The 19,139-nt window shown below is 44.9% G+C and overlaps 1 protein-coding gene across 1 annotated transcript in view; it reads left to right on the forward strand.

Moving 5' to 3' along the window:
* Window positions 1-6,343: 6,343 nt before the first annotated feature.
* Window positions 6,344-19,139, forward strand: part of tbx18 (T-box transcription factor 18) — a 30,143-nt gene continuing 17,347 nt past the window's right edge. Inside the window, exons 1-7 of the mRNA XM_078212452.1 lie at window positions 6,344-6,417; window positions 6,778-7,002; window positions 7,396-7,570; window positions 8,198-8,299; window positions 9,449-9,620; window positions 12,465-12,632; window positions 13,020-13,084. Of these exons, the coding sequence (XP_078068578.1) occupies window positions 6,789-7,002; window positions 7,396-7,570; window positions 8,198-8,299; window positions 9,449-9,620; window positions 12,465-12,632; window positions 13,020-13,084 (896 nt within the window). The 5' untranslated portion in view covers window positions 6,344-6,417; window positions 6,778-6,788. The remainder of the gene's footprint in view (window positions 6,418-6,777; window positions 7,003-7,395; window positions 7,571-8,197; window positions 8,300-9,448; window positions 9,621-12,464; window positions 12,633-13,019; window positions 13,085-19,139) is intronic.

Here is a 19,139-nt window from a genome sequence, read left to right on the forward strand (position 1 = left end):
GGCACAATATACATGAACCCCGGCGTGGCAGGGGCGGGGAGGGAGAGAAAACTCTATCCACTGGAACAGAGTTTGCTACTTTTGTTGCATATATTATCAAAGCTACTCAATTGTATCGGGATTTTTAAAAATTGTTTCTTTTCAATTGTGGGAACTTGTTACAATTGCTATACCATAGAGACAAGTACACGAAGGAATACTTGGTTTAATGGATGTTTTGAAGACTTAGGTTCATGTCCTTGTACTCAATGTTCACAATCCCATGAATGTTCTATATCGCAAACTGAATGACTCTGGGCGCGGTGCATTTTTAGTCCTAAATTCTATTGCAGAATACAGGCCAATAGAAATGTACAAAGTCCCAGGGAACAAAAGGTGTTTGGACCCATAGCGATACCGTGTTGACTGGGTTACTGACACCGGCGAGAGTGTCCGAGAATTCTACACATTGGAGTGATCCCTATAACTGGAAAAGGAATGCAACAAGATTGAACGGTCTCATTTTCGCAGGGCATCTTATTTCACACCGTGTAAAACGTGCCGGGGACGAGCTGCGGTTTAAAATGTAAAAAAAACCAAAACAGTGGCTTTTGTGATGTTTTGTTTAACGTTTTCTGTACGGCGGCTTGGTGACGTTTCGGATAGTGGGAATAAAGGCAGATGCAACAGGAATGTTGCACCCCTCCCACCAAGTGTCAGGTCGAAATAATCTCGCTCTCCTCAAAACTGCTCATGAGGAGTAACTAGATTAACACAGGGCTTTAACATAGATAAGCATGAAACACGAAAAGCATCTGTTAATTAGCGAAACGCCAGATCAATTTATAAAACAGGATTCAGGACAACTTACAGAAAACTCATCCCTAAATCAGTGCTTTATCTTTTCTGAAGTCTGAGCCCGGCCAGGATGGTTCAATTTCCCGCTTTCCCCCGCAACAATGGCCAACAAGAATTGTTTTTTTATTTTAAAGTTCTAAAGTCAATTGTGACAGTTTTGTTTTCCTGGATTGAGCCTGGTGCATTAGATTCTCCTCTAAACACATCAAGGGCTGTTCGTGCATTTTGGAGGGACAGTTTTAAATGAAGGGCAAATGTTCGCTTAAACAAATATCTCAGGTTGTCAGGTCACCAAATCCCATTGTGGTACGGTTCGTAATTTATTTTAAACTGGTACCTACCGCGATCAACGGGAGTTTGATCAGGGTCCGAATAGATCAACGTAGTTTGCACATAAACCGATGGACGGGGTTCAAATGCGATACCTCTGATCGCATGGTTCAGTCGCTGACTGAATTTAAATATTTGATGTGGCAAGGACTGCACTGCACGGGCGGGACACGGGTTTGCCAAACTCTCACTAATTTAGAGCACAGAATATCGAGGGGTCTGTGTGTGTGTCACTCGACATCTTCCAGGGTGGGGGAGGGAACCTGGACTGAAAATCAGGCAATTCACAGAGATCTATCGGGCCGAGTCGATATTTGCATATACAGACGTTGCCTCCGCTGAAACATTCAACACAAATGTTAATTTTTCCACCCTCTACAAAATTGGCTGCATATTTCTCCAGATTGGTGTCCAACATTCGAACCAGAATATTGTAAGGAATGTGGAGAGTGAAGATGATATGCGGAATATAGAAAAGAGAGTGGATATGAGAGTGGATATTCTGATAAACTGTGCATGGCCTAGTAAATGAGAAATGTTGGGGGGAAGGTTTTTGAGAGTTATTGGGATATTATATACTGAGGAAATGTGTTCTAAGTTGCTGGGCAGAAGATAAACGAATGTGTGAGAGTTTGTTCATTCGATTGATGCTGAAAATGAACTACAGCACCAGATCTCAGAGCACTGATGGTGGTGATGGTGGTGGTGGTGATGGTGGTGATGTTGGTGGTGGTGATGGTGATGACGGTGATGATGATGATGGTAGTGGTAGTGATGGTGATGGTGGTGATGATGATAATGGTGATGGTAGTGATGGTGAAGGTGGTGATGGTGGTTGTGAAGGTGGTGATGGTGATGATGATGGTGGTGGTAGTGGTGATGATGGTGATGGTGCTGATGGTGATTGTGGTGATGGTGGTAGTGGTGGATGCTGATGGTGGTGATGATAGTGATGGTGGTGGTGATGATGATAATGGTGATGGTCGTGATGGTGAAGGTGGTGATGGTGTTTGTGAAGGTGGTGATGGTGATGATGATGGTGATGATGATGGTGATGGTAGTGATGGTGATGATGATGGTGGTGATGATGGTGGTGATGGTGGTGATAGTGGTGATGGTGATGATGATGGTGATGTTGGTGATGATGGTGATGGTGACGGTGATGGTGATGGTAGTGATGGTGGTGATGGTGGAGGTGATGGTGGAGGTGATGGTAGTGATGGTGATGGTGGTGATGGTGGTGGTGATGATGATGATGATGTTAGTGATGTTGGTGATGGTGGTGATGGTGATGATGATGGTGATGATGATGATGTCGGTGATGATGGTGATGATGTTGGTGATGATGATTTTGGTGATGATGGTGATGGTGGTGATGGTGATGGTAGTAGTGATTTGTTACCCGTGTTGTTTTCATCAGGTGCCTCAATCCGGAGCCTGCTTGCCGCCAGGGTGTTAACTTTGCCATGAACTCTCCGGAATGTGAGCTGATCGGTGTCAATCTGCAAAGGAGTTTACAATTCTTTGGACTGGTGGATTACAGGAGCCCAGAGGCGGTACGGGAAAGAAAGAAGGAAAAGAATGGGGGAATCATAGCCGGAGAGAGAGATGGGGTGGGCGGAAGGGGAGGCGGGGGGGGGGTGCGGGAAATTCTGACAGTTGGACTTCCTCATGTTTGATATTTCACAATTTACTGATAACTTTGATCCAAGTGACTGAATCATATCCAGTGAACCCATTTTTATCTGATGCTTCCAATTTCCAATTTGCTTACAATTATATCACTGACATGTAGGAAATTAAACAGAAATCAAATGTAGGTTAAAAAATAATGAGGGTGTTATGGTCAAAAGAGTAAAAACACTCCTTAAAAGCATTAAATACAGCAAAGCAACAACTAGCCAAGTCAGCAGCGATGTATATTTTGTTCAAGTGTGTCACTTTTATTGAACTTCATTTTAACACGGAAAAAAAATCATCTGTGCTCGGCCCTTCATGACACATGTTGAAAATGTTCTGTTTGTAATTCAAGGTTGCTGAGAAATTTCTAAGGTGGGATTTTATTCAAATAAAACCAGATCCTGGTCGCCTTTTTGGAGTAGCCTTGTTGGAACTGATCGGCATTTTAATGTTACATAAAAAAAGTACTCAAATTCAGCTTTATACACCTAATGTGCCCAAGATAATGTATAACTATACACAAAGAAATGTTCAAATAACAGCATGTGGAAACTTAAGAGTGGGAAGGGAAGAGGGGGCAGAGAAGAGGGGTAGTCAGTGAAGAGGGGGTAGTGAAGAGGGAGCACTGAACAAGGGGCAGTGAAGAGGGAGCAGTGAAGAGGGAGCAGTGAAGAGGGAGCAGTGAAGAGGGGGCAGTGACGAGGAGGCAGTGAAGAGGGGCCAGTGAAAAGGGGGGGAACAACGAAGAGGGGGCAGTGAAGAGGGGGCAATGAAGAGGGGACAGTGTAGAGAGGTCAGTGAAGAGGGAACAGTGAAGAGGGAGCAGTGAAGAGGGGACAGTGAAGACGGGACAGTGAAGAGGGAGCAGTGAAGAGGGGACAGTGAAGACGGGACAGTGAAGAGGGAGCAGTGAAGAGGGGACAGTGAAGAGGGGATAGTGAAGAGGGGACAGTGAAGAGGGGACAGTGAAGAGGGAGAAATGAAGTTGGAGCGGTGAAGAGGAGACAGTGAAGGGGGGACAGTGAAGAGAGGGACAGTGATGAGGGGGCAGTGAAGAGGGGGCAGTGAAGAGGGGACAGTGAAGAGGGGACAGTGAAGAGGGGTCACTGAAGTGAGGTCAATGAAGAGGGGGCAGTGAAGAGGGAGCAGTGAAGAGGGAGCAGTAAAGAGGGGACAGTGAAGACGGGACAGTGAAGAGGGCGCAGTGAAAAGGGGACAGTGAAGAGGGGATAGTGAAGAGGGGCAGTGAAGAGGGGGCAGTGAAGAGGGAGCAGTGAAGAGGGGGCAGTGAAGAGGGAGAAATGAAGTTGGAGCGGTGAAGAGGAGACAGTGAAGTGGGGACAGTGAAGAGAGGGACAGTGATGAGGGGGCAGTGAAGAGGGGGCAGTGAAGAGGGGACAGTGTAGAGGGGTCAATGAAGAGGGGGCAGTGAAGAGGGGGCAGTGAAGAGGGGGCAGTGAAGAGGGGACAGTGAAGAGGGGACAGTGAAGAGGGGTCACTGAAGAGAGGTCAATGAAGAGGGGGCAGTGAAGAGGGGGCAGTGAAGAGGGGACAGTGAAGAGGGAACAGTGAAGAGAGAGCAGTGAAGAGGGGGCAGTGAAAAGGGAGCAGTGAAGAGGGGGCAGTGAAGAAAGGGCAGTGAAAAGGGTGCAGTGAAGAGAGGGAGTCTGTGAAGAGAAGGGTCATCAGCTTAAAAGGACCACCACCAGAGTGAGGAGAGGGATTAGGATAAATTTTATTTGGCCGAAGGTTGATGGAGCAGGCAACAGTTTGCCACATTTGGAAACGGCTGGCAACGATTTTTTGTTTTTTTTTGTTTGTGAATGTGGTCGACATATTTGCAGCAGAAAAATGCGGGGTAATCGGAGGAGAACCGGGTAGTGGGATGCCTTTGGAAATACTTTAGCCAGGAGCCAGCAAGCACCATAGTCTTGTCGCCTTTTATCTGGAGAGCTTTAAAACAAACTGGAGGTATCTGCAAAAACAGGAAGATGTTTCTACCCTGATCAGATGTTGGGAAACCAGTTGGCCCCTGAATTCAATTCCAGCCTACCTGTTTTGTGTAACCAGGACATTGCTCGGGGTTCTGCTACAGTGTTTCAACATTAACTTCTGGGAATGTTTCGATTGAAACTCAGTCGCAAATTGGTTAGTGAGGTTTGAACGAGTGTCAACATTGTTTTTTTATATATTGTTCTTACCTGGAGTGTTTTGTTGTGCATTTGGTTTTAAATCTCACTGCAATGCCAGCACTTCCAACATCCCCGGCAAACGCGCTGTTTACTAGTTTTAATTTAAACCATTGCACATTTATAGTACATTCTATTTTAAATTCGTTTCCCATCGCAGTGAACGCTTGAATGCCAGCGGTGTTGTTTTTCAGGATATATTACTGGCTTCGATTTATAATTTACTAAAAAAAATGTGTTAATCACTTCGACGCATTTCCCTGCTGGCTGTCTAACCACTGGTATTTATTGCCTCCCATACTAGAACTTGTTGACATATTTGGAAACATTATGTTATTCTGTCAAGATGTCTTGCTATGCATCTGTCTATGATTTAACTACTATCTGCAATATATTTGCTCCTCACTCCATTTACGTCCACAATTACAAATCGGCGTACTGGCACCAAGTATATTGACTGGACACGCTACTTCTCAATGTATGAAAAAATCCTTTGAATACCTGTATGTAAGTCTACCGCAATGCCAGAGGTTTGAAAACACCTAAAGCCAGCTCTCCCGGGGATATGGATCAGGAATGATTCGCCTACCGCTCTTCACTGCTAACCGCTTGAACGGCTAATGTTCCCCGCTTACCGGTGGCCCAGTGGTTAGCACTGCTGCCTCGCTAGGACCTGGGTTTAATTCCGGCCACGGGTCACTGTCGGTGTGGAGTTTGATGTGGAGATTGCACATTCTCCCCGTGTCTGCGCGGGTTTCCTCCGGGTGCTCCGGTTTCCTCCCTGGGTCTGAAACATGTGCGGGTTAGATGGATTGGCCATGCTAAATTGTCCCTTCATGTCGGGGGGGACTAGCTAGGGTAAATGCATGGGGTTATGGGGATAGGGGGTTTGTTGTCGGTGTAGATGGGCCAAATGGCCTCCTTCTGCGCTGTACGATTCTCTGACTCAGAATTGATATTGGACGTGCTTGAAACTTCACCTTCAGTGTAATATCATTTTGTGTTGATCTATTTGTCCAGGAGTTAATGATCTGGATCAGCTCCTGTCGGTGGCACAGATTGAAAAGCGTGGTTGGGGATGGGGAGGGGGGAAGAGAGACGCCAGCTTGCCAGCATTGTTAAAGGCGGGATGGCACACTCCAAGAGGGGCCAATTCCAAGGCACAAAGTTGGCGAGTCCCGTCCCACATTCGGCCAAAAAAGTAGAGGAAATTGATAATGAGGTCTCTACTCCCATTAGTCCTTTAGGACAATCGCCGGCCGCTGATAGGGCGCTGGGGGTGTGATTGACAGCTCACCCCCTCCCCAAGCCCGCCTCCTGCCGCCTGCAACTGACACGCGTGGAGCTGGCCGGCTGAAGTATGTCCACCGCTCTCCTGCTTGTAAGTGCTGACAGATCAAGGCAACAAAATTCAATTACCAGCCCTAATTGCGCTCAGAGAGTCCACCCGCGGCGTCTCCACTCCATGTCAGTCCAACTGGCCCATTGGACCAGACGGAGCCCCCCTTTTTTCCTCTCTCTCTCTCTCTCTCACTCCCTGCCACTCTCTAACCTCCCCCCCCTCTCCAAACTCCAATCATTGTGTTTTTTCCTCCCTTTCCCCAGGAATATTCCGCGCACTGGATTCCATCTGGAAGTTTGGGAGGTGGCGAGGGAGGGAGGGGAGGGAGGAAGGGAGGGGGGGGGGGGAGGGGGGGAAGGACAACTTAACTTCTCGAAACTTAACTTCTAACACCCACAGCCCAACGTGGAATGGCCGAGAAACGGAGATCGCCGTCCACGATGAGTTTGAAAGCTCACGCCTTTTCCGTGGAAGCACTAATCGGGGCGGAGAAGAAAAGGAAAGTGGACGAGAACGGTGTGGAGGTGAAAGATCTGAGGGCAAGCCAGGCGCTGAAGGTGCCGGCTACGGACAGGAACTCCGAGGAGGAAAGGAGCTGTGGCACTGACTACAGCGAGAGGCCGGGTGAGTGTGCCAGCACCCTCCACTCCTCTTGTTTACCAGCTGATTCACTAAGAAATAGACTCATATCCTCGCACCGCCACTCTGGCAACACTGGGTTTAGTTTCGATCCATCAAAAACTCGTTCTCCACATTTCTACCAATCGGTTTCAGATTATGAAATTTGTGGCGTTAGTTGCGAGTAAATAAACTATATATGTATATATACGTGTGTGTGCATTTCATGTGTCTATAAATATAATATAAATTATTGTATACAATTAAAATTACACTTTTTAAAAAAAAATTGATCTAATTAAAGTTTCGCAGTGTCATGTTATTCGGTTTCTAAATCTGTGATTTCACGCTGTAATCCTGATGATTTCCTGTGTTTCATTCTGTTCCTCGGGGCTTCAGTTCTGAATGGGGACGATGCTTTGGAAAGCCCGTCCCCTCCAGTGCTCAGTAAGGCCTATGTAGCGCCCAAATGTGGCATCTCCCGAGAGGACATTCAAGTGGAGCTTCAAGGCGCTGACCTGTGGAAGAGGTTTCACGACATCGGCACCGAGATGATCATAACGAAAGCAGGCAGGTCAGTCTGTGTGTGTGTCCCGAAACACCATCCAGTCAAGGTGCACTTGTCTTTACCTCCAGTTCGCTGCAAGCTAAACATGAGACACAGGCACCCTTTGCCGCTGACTCTTCAGTGTCTGTTGCCCATTTCACCTTCATTCCATTGCCCTGGAGTGGTTTTCGATAGACCAAGGAACATTTTCAGATTCGCCTGCGATTAAACTAACACATCCGTTTGTTAATGCTTGAAAATAACTTGCTTGTGGATTCCAGTGGCCGAACTTCAATTTAGTAACAGAAATACATATTTCGGAAGCTTTGCTGTTAATAAATCCAGAGGGCTCCATTTATGGTTTGAATTGTCGTCTAGAGCGCGGCGACTACTCGGTATTTTTAAAGAATAGATTTACCCTATTATGGGGGCTGTTGCCTGCTTCTGCTGTTTATTATGGCGGCCGATAGTTTTGCTGGAAAGAGCTTGATTTACCCTCAGTGCTTCTTCTGCAACAGGTCGGGGAGAGATTAAGCGGGACCTGTCAGTCTTAGGAGTTCTCGGGTGTAATATTTTCCATTTTGTTTTTGTTCTTGAACCTGTTTTGTTCAAGTTTATGTGTTTTTTATTATTGTTATTTATTTTCTGCGTTAGGAGAATGTTTCCGGCTATGCGGGTGAAGATCACGGGCCTGGATCCTCACCAACAATATTATATCGCCATGGACATTATACCAGTGGACAACAAACGTTACAGGTAAAAAGCCCAGAGCACACAGAGAGCTACTTCTGTGACAAAGCGGCGGGTTTTGTGAATTGGAAGTCGTGTCGTTTGAATATTTAGCGTCATCCAAATAAAGACATATCCCCGAGCACAGAGTAAATTTTACGAATGGAATTGTAGGTATGCAGGGTCAGAGAGTCTGGCTTGGGCACACAAACAGTTGGACAGATATAAATAGGATAGAACAGTTGGGGCTTCGTCGAGGAGAGTTAGGACGGGCCGAATGGCACTTTATCGCTGGTTTCTTCTTGTATATTCTTCAGAACACACACAGTGTGGGAAATGAGATAGTGCCCGGATTTCCAAAGTGAATAATCGGCCGTTCTCCTTCAGGTCACAGTGTAACACCCATCATGTCCACATGTACAGGCTTCAATAATGTGTAACTAGCGACAGTCCAGTGATAGCCCTCCCGCCAACAATTCCTACCCTCTGGCGTTAGGGTGGATCCCTCCCAGTGGTAACCCTCGGGAACAGTTGTCCTGCTCTCTGTAGTAATACACATCTCTCAAAATGCACGTCTCCAACCGCGGCGTATCTGGCACAGTCCAAATCTGCTCATTGCCATCGGAATCCCAATCTTTAGTGTGTGAATCCTCTCGGTTCTTGGTACACAGACATATGCAGCTCGCTTCCACGGCTCACCGCAGAGTCCCACACCTTTGCAACCGTTCTTATGTGCCAGCAATTAAAGCTTTATCTCTCTCACCGTTTATACCTCCAGCAGGAATGCCTGCTCGGTTAACAATCATCTGGTAGATTTAAAATAAGGCGATGAATTCGCAAAATCTGATTCATCATAAAAGTAGGTACTAGAAAGCATTCTGTATGGTTCTGAAAGCTTTGGCAATAATATGTTTTTATTTTCCAGTAATCTGGAAAAAATTCTATTTCCCTAATGCTGTTAAAGTTTATTTATTAGTCACAAGGCTTACACTGCAATGACGTTACTGTGAAAAAAATCCCTAATGCTGTTTCCTGGACTTCTTGGATTCCCAAACGTGGATGTTGCGATTATTTTCAGCAGGGAAGGTGTTTGGTGATCATAGGCTTTATTTTGAATGAAGTGTTGCCCTTTCTGGAGGTGCTGAGCTGGTGTGGTACCCTCTCTCCTTGCCGCAGGTATGTGTACCACAGCTCCAAGTGGATGGTGGCTGGAAATGCGGATTCGCCAGTTCCCCCTCGGGTTTACATCCACCCGGACTCTCCAGCCTCGGGAGATACCTGGATGCGACAGGTCATTAGCTTCGACAAGCTCAAACTCACCAACAACGAGCTGGACGACCAGGGACATGTAAGTGGCCAGCGCCCATTGCTCAAAATGTTTGTCTTTTAAAAAATGTATTGATTAGTGTCCCAAGTTCTTGATTAATAAGGGGATCAGGGGTTATGGGGAAAATAAAAATATCAGCCATGATTGAATGGCGGAGCAGGCTCGATCGGCCGAGTGGCCTAATTCTGCTCCTATGTCCTTATGGCCTACAAGTGGGCTTACATTAACACTGCAATGAAGTTACTGTGAAAACGTGCAAACTCCACACAGAGAGTGACCCAAGCCTGGAATCGAACCTGAATCCCTGGCGCTGTGAGGCAGCCGTGCCGCCCCTTCACTCGCCTCTTCCACGGGTGTAACCGCAGAGGTATTACTAGTTTTCATTGCGTGTAGAGATCACTGCAAAACCACCTGGATTTAATTGCACTTTTTAAAATCGATGCCCTCATTCCCAATCAAGTTGGTGCAGATATGTCCTGGCAATGTTTTTTTAAACATCACCAGTAAACGAGTCTGGCACACGCTATGTGTTGTGTCCCTGACGCCTCGACTCGGCGGAGTCTGTTTAAAAATACCTCAAACTTTATGAGATGGCCACAGATTAGGTAACATGTTTATTTAAACAAGACAAGGGTCATTAAATGGACAACTAGACTTTTTTTTTAAAAAAAGAGAGATGCTTATTCTTTGGGAATTTTCAACAATGTTGAAGAATTTAATCTGGCGCGTGGAGAATAAGTGAAGATTTAAAGGTGTATTCTGTATCTGGCGGCTGTGTGAATGATGTAATGGATGTAGAATTGATGCTGTCTTTATAAACTGACATTATATTGTTGTGGAAATGTGCGATTGGGTTTAACATTTCCCAAGTTTTTTTAAATATTCTTACCCCGACTTTTTTTGTAAAACCTTACTAACATTCAAAGAGGTTGAGACAATTGTTTCTAGTTTGTGTTTTGTTTTGTCGGTCAGTTCCATGGGAATGTAATACTCCGATTAGGCGGAGATGGCGAGGCAACATTGTGTTCTGAATGGATGAAGCTGATTGCCCGGGAGGAGGGCATTACTGCGGTACCGTTAGGAGCTGGGGGGAGGGGGGGGGGGGAGATGGAGGGAAGGGAGAAGTGGAAGAGGAGTGGTGAGGGATTGTAAACCGGCAAAATAATATATAAATACAAAATAATTGTATTGTTGAATGTTGGTTACTGGGCTTCTGATTTTAAAATTCAGAATGCAAGTTGTTAAAACAAAAATAAAGTTTTATTATTCTGCGATTGGGCAGGTCCAACATTTATAGCTAATCCCTAGTTACTCGGAGAAGGACCGCCTTGAATCGCCGCAGTCCTTTGTAGAGGTTTGGTACAACGGAGTGGCTTACTCGGCTACTTCAGGGAGTGGTTAAGAATCGACCCCATGTAGGCCACATTGGGTAAGGACCCCATCCTCACCCCCCTCATCCCCTCCCCAAAGGACATCAGTGAACAAGCCGAGCATTTACAACAATTGATAAACAGCCTTTTAATTTTTAGATTTGAAAATAAATATTCAAACTTTCCAAGCCCCAAGATGCCATATGGGTTAATGGTGCCGGCCTCAAGATTACTGCTTTGGACTTATTGAACATTGAAAATGTTACAGATCTATCTATGGACAAATGGGCTCCTTTCAGTAAAATTAGCAATTCCCCGATTCATTCAAATCGCCCGTTCAGGTCATTATTGTTCTAATTGGAGCAGAAACTCTTTCCTGCCGACGGTGTTAACCTTTATCAAGAATTCAACTGTATCTTTGTTCTCCAAATGTGTCTTAATAAGTGGCCCTTTACTTTCCTGTCACTTGGGTTCTCTTCACGGCAAAGCTTTACTCTATAAATATGATTGATAAAATAACGTTCCGCTCAATATACAGCTGTAGAGTTGAAGCCGGTTTGTTGAAGGCGTTGCGTTTTTGTTTAGTGATGAGTATCTGGGACATGTAACGCTTCTGTAACCGGCAGCTCACTGCGATCTATGATTAACCGGGACCGCTTTAACTTCATCTTTCCATAAAGTAGTGCTATTTATGGGGTTAACAAACCGCTCGCCGTGTCCCATACCTTGAGGATAATCTATTGTGGGAAGGAAAGTTGCGAGATAAATCGAATCTTTAATCATGGGGAGAAATCTTCGAGGAGGTGCCGCGTTTGAACTGGGAATGGTAAAGGCAAGCCGAAGTAGCATTCGGATATTTTACAATTATTTCAATGTATTATCCAAAACGGAAAAGGGAGCCCATTGCAATGCAGTAACTGAATAGAGACAGGGTGGTAGTTAAAGGCACAAACTCGCACGCCGGTATCTGCCTGAACATCTCAAACCATGGGGATTTCCCTGCAGAAATGTACACTGCTATTAGCTCACAATTGTAGAGTTACCGGCGTTAGCGAACGGGAACTGTGGAATTAAACAGTGGCAGGAATAATTTTTTATATTGACTTTTTCTGCAAAAGGCACATGAATCTTTCTTTAAAGCGTATATGTGAAAGGGGTTAAATTCTCCCTCAGTGTACCCGAATAGGCGCCGGAATGTGGCGACTAGGGGATTTTCACAGTAACTTCATTGCAGTGTTAATGTAAGCTTACCAGTGGCACTAGTAAAAAAATACTTTTTAAAAAGCTAAGGAGGTTTGCTGTAAGCGCGCTATCGTTAAGAACGTCACAGCCGAAACAAGCCCTTAAACGCTGAGAACAGCCAGTTTATCAGGTCTGGGACATTCGGCTCATCGGCCTGGCACCCCAGCGTGGTCCAGAATGAAACAGATGAATCCTGTGAGGAGGTTTGTCCCCGCAGATAACCATCTCGCTTGTTTATTTGTTGCCGGGACAGATTATACTGCACTCCATGCACAAGTATCAGCCCCGGGTACATGTCATCCGCAAGGAGTGTGGAGAGGAGCTCTCGCCCATCAAAGCCATCCCGGGAGGAGACGGGGTGAAGCATTTCTCCTTCCCCGAGACCGTCTTCACAACAGTGACCGCCTACCAGAACCAGCAGGTAGGCACCGCCGTCCCCTCGGTCAGAGCAATGGGCCCAATCCCTGCATTTAATACACTTCACACAAAGTTAAAAGCAACGAGAGGGGTTTGCTTAAATCGGATATCAAACCAAAAAAAAATGATTTTCTTGGTCTCCTAGGTTTGTGAAGTTTTATTTCACATAAACAACTGTTGCATTTAAGAATGGATTTCTTTATTTTGTAATTGAGACAGAAAAGTTGGTGCTATTTCGGAGAGTAAATTTTGCAAACCAGTCAGTAGGAGGACTGTGAGAAATTGTCTGGGCGTGTGCATGATAGGAATGGAAACAGTGGCGTTATGTTTAACAAGAATCCGTTTGGAAGCAGCCGCGGTCCCACTAATGTTCATTCCCGTTCTGTCTTAGATCACTCGGCTGAAGATCGACAGAAACCCATTTGCCAAAGGGTTCCGAGATTCAGGGCGTAACAGGTAAATCATTTGATTGCCCGTGACAGAGAAACAACTCAAACCTCAGCGCCGGCATTGTAAATCTCTCTCTCACACACACACACAACACAATTATAGTCTCTTCCGCGTCGAAATACACTTTCCAGCCAATCTCACACTTCCCTCGCCTCACTGAAATGGAAATAATTGCAGCTAGCATCACAAACTCCCTCCCGGCGGCGAGGGGAAAGGGGACAGATGCAGAGATTAATGGGGGCACTCTTTTTTTTCAGTCGGACCCCCTGTACTGCCCATAAAGTTTAAAAGCAGAATGGGGCAAACACTGGCCTCTTAGAAAATCCAGGAAAAGACAACTTTATCTGCTAAACAAACTCGGCTATTTGATAGCGCAAGCGCGGCAAGTGATAAAATGGGAAAAGTTCAAGGCATCTTGTGTAAATTATCGCCTTAGCAACATCTCTCCGGGAGGTGACTTTTATCTCGACTAAAGCACAAAAGTTCCTATTACTGGGAAAATGAAGCCTGATTTCTGAGTCCAAGTCTGGCCAATAAATATTTTATTATAGCTTCCTGCAAAATGCCTATGATCCCCTGTAAAGTCAGTGTGAAAGCCATTATAACTGAACAACATCTTGGCAAGCAAAACAACAAGCAGAACTTTACATTTTTTTTCATGACCTGGCGGTGATGAATATTTCACCTTATTGAAGAAATGTGGGGCAATTTTATTGATGTGCTTTTGCCAGGCTTGGTATCACAAGTCTCACAAATGCAGAAAATACAGATGCTCCAAATCCGCGGCAATATGAGTGTGTTTTGACTGTACGGTTGCCTGATCCAGTTTGCCACTATCTGATCAGGTTTGTCTTGTTATGTAGGCATGCGCCCATCTATCCATATGGATGTGAGTGAGTAAATGTAAGCAGCCTGATTCATGCTCAGTGTAAAACTACTGAGGATAATTCATTAGAATATGGTCTTGTACCAGAGGACTGGTAGATAACTAGTGTTATTCCGAAGCTTTAGGAAGGGAGAGAGAACAGATACAGGGAAATATAGTCAAGTTAACACCAGCAGTCGGCAAAATCTCTACAACAGAACGAAATAGAAAAGCACCTGGAAACTAAAGATGAGACGATGCATAGTCAATGTGGATTTCAAAGGGAAAGTGTCACTTGGCCAGCTTCATTTCCATAAAGATAGAATTTAAATGTAAAGAAGTTATACTGAACGTGTACTGAAACCTTGGTTAGACCACAATTGGAATGCTGTACATATTGTGTGTGTGAGAGTAAGTGGTGATTTCACTGGATTCGTCAGTTCAAATCCCACCTCAACTGCTGGTAGAATTTAAATTCAATTAATAAATTTGGAATACAATGCTAGTTTCGGTGACTGCCACGACTATCATCAATTGTTGTAAAACAAAACCCATCTGGTTCACTAATTCCCTTGAGGGTAGGAATCTGCCGTCCTTATCTGATCTGGCCTATAGATTTCTCTCCAGGATCACAACAATGTGGTTGACTCTTAACTGCCCTCTGAAATGTCCTAGCAAGCCACTCAGTTCATGGACAATTAGGGATGGGAATCAAATGCTGGCCTAGCCAGTGACACCCACATCCCATAAAAGAATAAAAAGTATAGATGGTTACCATACAATAAAAAAAAATCTAGCAGCACCAAGGCGGGTGTAAAAAAAGATTTACAAAAATGATATCAGAACGGCAAGGTCATCATTATCAGTAAATGATGAGCATACTCTGTCTCTTTTCTCTTAAATGGAGTCACCTAATAGACAGCATGATACCATGGGAAAGAACCTAGCAAGAGGCCATCAATATAAAACAGTCACCAAGTAATCAGATAGGGAATTAGGATGAAAGCTCTTTGCCAGCATCCTCAGGAGGTCCCCAATATCACAGATGCCAGTCTTCAGCCAATTCGATTCACTCCATGTGATATCAAGAAACTGCTGAAGGCACCAGATCTGAAGAGGCTTTGGTCCCTGACAATACTCCAGCAATAATACTGAAGATCTTTGCTCCAGAACTTGCTGTGCACGTAGACAAGCAATTCCCATACAGCTACAACACTGGAATGTACTCAGCAATGTGGAAAACTGCCTAGATGTGTTATGTACACAAAGAGCAGGTCAAATCGAACCTGGCCAATTTGTTCCCCATCAGTCTATTTTCGATCATCAGTACAGTGATGGAAAGGGTCAACAACAGTACATTTGTTTATCAATAACCTGTTTACGGTTGCTCAGTTTGGATTCCGCTGGGGCCACTCAGCTCCTGACTTCATTGCAGCCTTGGTTCAACATGGACAAAAGAGCTGTACTCCAGGGGTGAGGTGTGAGTGACTGCCCTTGACAACAAGGCAGCATTTGACCGAGTATGGCAACAACGAACCCTAACAAAACTGCAGTCAATGGGGATCAGGGGAAAACCCTCCACTGATTGGAGTTAGACCTAGCACAGAGGAAAATGGCTGTGTTGTTGGAGGTCAGTCATCTCACTCCCGGGACATCACTGCAGGAGTTCCTCAGGGTAGTGCCCTAGGCCCAACAATCCTCCGCTGCTTCATCAATGACTTTGCTTCCATTCATAACGTTAGAAATGGGGATGTTCGCTGATGATTGCACAATGTTCAGCATATTTTTGTGATTCCTCAGATACAGTAGCAGTCAATGTCCAAATGCAGCAAGACGTGGACAATATTCAGGCTTGGGCTGATAAGTGGCAGGTAACATCCATGCCTGACAACAGTCAGGCAATGACCATCTCCAACAACAACATCAATGTTTGACATTCAATGGCATTACCTTAGCTGACTCCCCCACCAGCAACTTCCTGGAGTTTACCATTGCCCAGAAACTGAACTGGACTAGCTATTTATATACTGTGGCACAAGAGCAGGTCAGAGGCTTGGAATCCTGTGGCAAGTAACTCACCTTCTGATTCCCCAAACCCTGCCACAATCTACAAGGCACAAGTCAGGAGTGTAATGGAATACACTGCACTTGCTCCAAAAACACTCAAGATGCTAGACCCCATCCATGGATGGGGTCTAGCATCTTGAATGTTTTTGGAGCAAGTGCAGTGTAGCACTGGGACATCACTGCAGGAGTTCCTCAGGGTAGTGCCCTAGGCCCAACAATCCTCAGCTGCTTCATCAATGCCCTTGGTTCCATTCATAACGTCAGAAATGGGCACCCCATTTACAAACATTCACTCCTTCCACCATTGATGCACAGTGGCAGCAGTGTGTACCACCTACAAGATGCACTGCAGCAACTCATCAAGGCTCCTTAGACAGAACTTTCCAAACCCACGACCACTACCATCTGGACAGACAAGGGAAGGAGACACATGGGAACAGCACTGTTGGTGCTCCTACATCACATGGACTGCAGTGGTTCAAGAAGGCAGCTCACCACCACCTTCTTGAGGGCAGTTAAAATGAGCAATAAATGCTGGCCTAACCAGCAATGCCAACATCCCATGAATGATAGAAAATGCTGATAAAGTCATAGAGATGGCACAAATGCTTTGTTTATTCATTCAAGGATATGGGTATTGCTGGTAAGGCTGGCATTTATGGCCCATCACTAATTGCTCTTGAAGGTCTGAGAAGTCTTGTTGAATACAAGTTCTAGTTGCCAATGGTTTGCTAGGCTATTTAAGAGGGTAGTCGAGTGTTAAGTCATCTGGCCCAGAGTCATTTTTAGTAATGACGACAGATTTCCTTTCCTGGAGGACATCAGAGAAACCAGATGTGGTTTTATGACAATATTGGAGTTCCATGCTCTCCATTACTGATACTAACTTTTTTTCCAGATTTTGTTCAACTAATTGAATCTATTTTCCCCAGCAGTTGTGGTGGGACCTGAACTCATATTTCTGGATTTCTGGTCCAGTAACATAACCACTATGCTGCCTTACTCCTCTGCAAGCTGAAAAAGAGCTATCCAGCTGAATCAACACTTCCCACCCCTTGGTCCGTTGCCTTGTAGGTCACAGCAACTCAAGTGCATATCCAAGTACTTATTTTAAATGCAACAAGAGTTTCTGTCTCTAATATTCTTTCAGGCAATGAGTTCTGGACCTACACCATCCTCTGTATGAAAAAAACCTCTCCTCAACTCCCTTAATCTTTCTGTCAATTACTTTAAATCCAGGCCCCCTTGACCTTTCTGCTAAGGGAAATAGATCCTATCCACTCTTTCTAGGTCTCTCATATTTTACAAATCTCGCCTCAGACTCCTCAGTTACAAAGAAAGTAACCCCCTCTATCAGATCTTTCTTCATAGCTAAACCTCTCAACCTGGAAACATCCTTGCAAATCTCCTCTGCACCCTCTCTGATACAATCACATTGTTCCTATAATACGATGACCTAAACTGTACCTAGTACTCTAGCTCCGGCCCAACTAATGTATTACACAGTTCCAGCATAACCTCTCTGTTATGTTCAGAACACCAGGTTAAAGTCCAACAGGTTTGTTTGGAACCACAAGCTTTCAGAGCGGAGCTCCTTCATCAGGTGATTGGGCTCACCTGATGAAGGAGCAGCGCTACGAAAGCTCGTGATTCCAAACAAACCTGTTGGACTTTAACCTGGTGTTGTGAGACTTCTTACTGTGTCCAATACCGGCATCTCCACATCATGGCTTTTATATTCCACACTTGACTAATAGAAAAAAGTGTCCTGTATGGCGTCCTATCTACCTGTTCCTTCAGGTATCAGTGGACATTCACTCCAAGGTCACCCTATTGCCCTACACAACTCAGTAGCATGCCATTTATTGTCTATTGCCTTGCTTTGTTTGTCCTCCCCTAACATATTACCCCATACTTCTCTGGCTTGAATTCTATCCACTTGACCAGTATTGATATCTTCCTACAGCTTTCTTCCTCAATATCAAGCACATGGCTACATTTTACATCATCACATCCCTACATTTAAGTCTAAATCATCGACACATATAAAAAAAAGGGACCCAATGCTGAGCCCTGTAGAATCCCATTGGGAGCAGCTTTCCATTCACAAAAATCTCGCATTGACTGTTATCCTTCTCTTCCTGCCACTGAATCAATTTTATATCTGATTTGTAACTTTCCCTTGGATACTATGGGTTTTTGATGACTGCCATGTCGGACCTTGTCAAAAGCCTTTTTAAAACCATGCAGACATCATCAAATGCACTACCGCCATTGATACTTCTTGTACCCTTCTCAAAAAAAATCAAGCATGTCAGTTAGACATGACCACCACTTAGCAAATCCATGTTGACAGTCCTTGATTGATCTGTACCCTTTCTAATAGGTGATTAATACTGTCCATCAGAATTCTTTCCAATAATTTGTTTTGCTGCCAATAGTGGCACGGTGGCACAGTGGTTAGCACTGCTGCCTCACAGTGCCAGGGACCCGGGTTCAATTCCTGCTTTGGCTGACTGTGTGGAGTTTGTACATCTCCCCGTGTCTGCAAGTGTTCCTCCGAGTGTTCTGTTTTCCTCCCACAGTCCAAAGATGTATGGATTAGGTTGATTGGCCATGCAAATTGCCTCTTAGTGTCAGGGGGATTAGCAGGGTAAATACGGGGCTAGGGTTGGGTGGGATTGTTGTTGGTGCAGACTCGATGGGCCATATGGCCTCCTCCTGTACTGTATGGATTCTATGATTAAAATTGGCTTGGAATGGAGTTTAGGTTGACCGGCTTGTATTTCCTTAGCCCATCCCTTTTTCCCTTTTTAAATAATGACATAATGTTAGCAGTCTTTCAGTCCTCTGGCACTATCCCTGTAACAAGAGAGGACTGGAAAATGATGATAAGATCCTCCTCAATTTCCTTCCTTGCTTTTCTTATCATCTGGGCGTAGTGATTTATCTACTTTCAAAGGCATTAAATTCTGAATTAGATAAGAAGGGATGGGAGGAGCCCAGATTGGAACATTAATGCTAGCGTGACTGTTTGGGTTGAGTGGTCTGTTCCTGCGAGGTATATTCTTTGTAATTGCTAAGGCCGTTTGCTGAAAGACCATTTCTAGATTCTCCAGCCAGGCCAAT

The sequence above is a fragment of the Mustelus asterias genome, chromosome 5, assembly GCF_964213995.1.
Source record: "Mustelus asterias chromosome 5, sMusAst1.hap1.1, whole genome shotgun sequence".
NCBI lineage: Eukaryota > Metazoa > Chordata > Chondrichthyes > Carcharhiniformes > Triakidae > Mustelus > Mustelus asterias.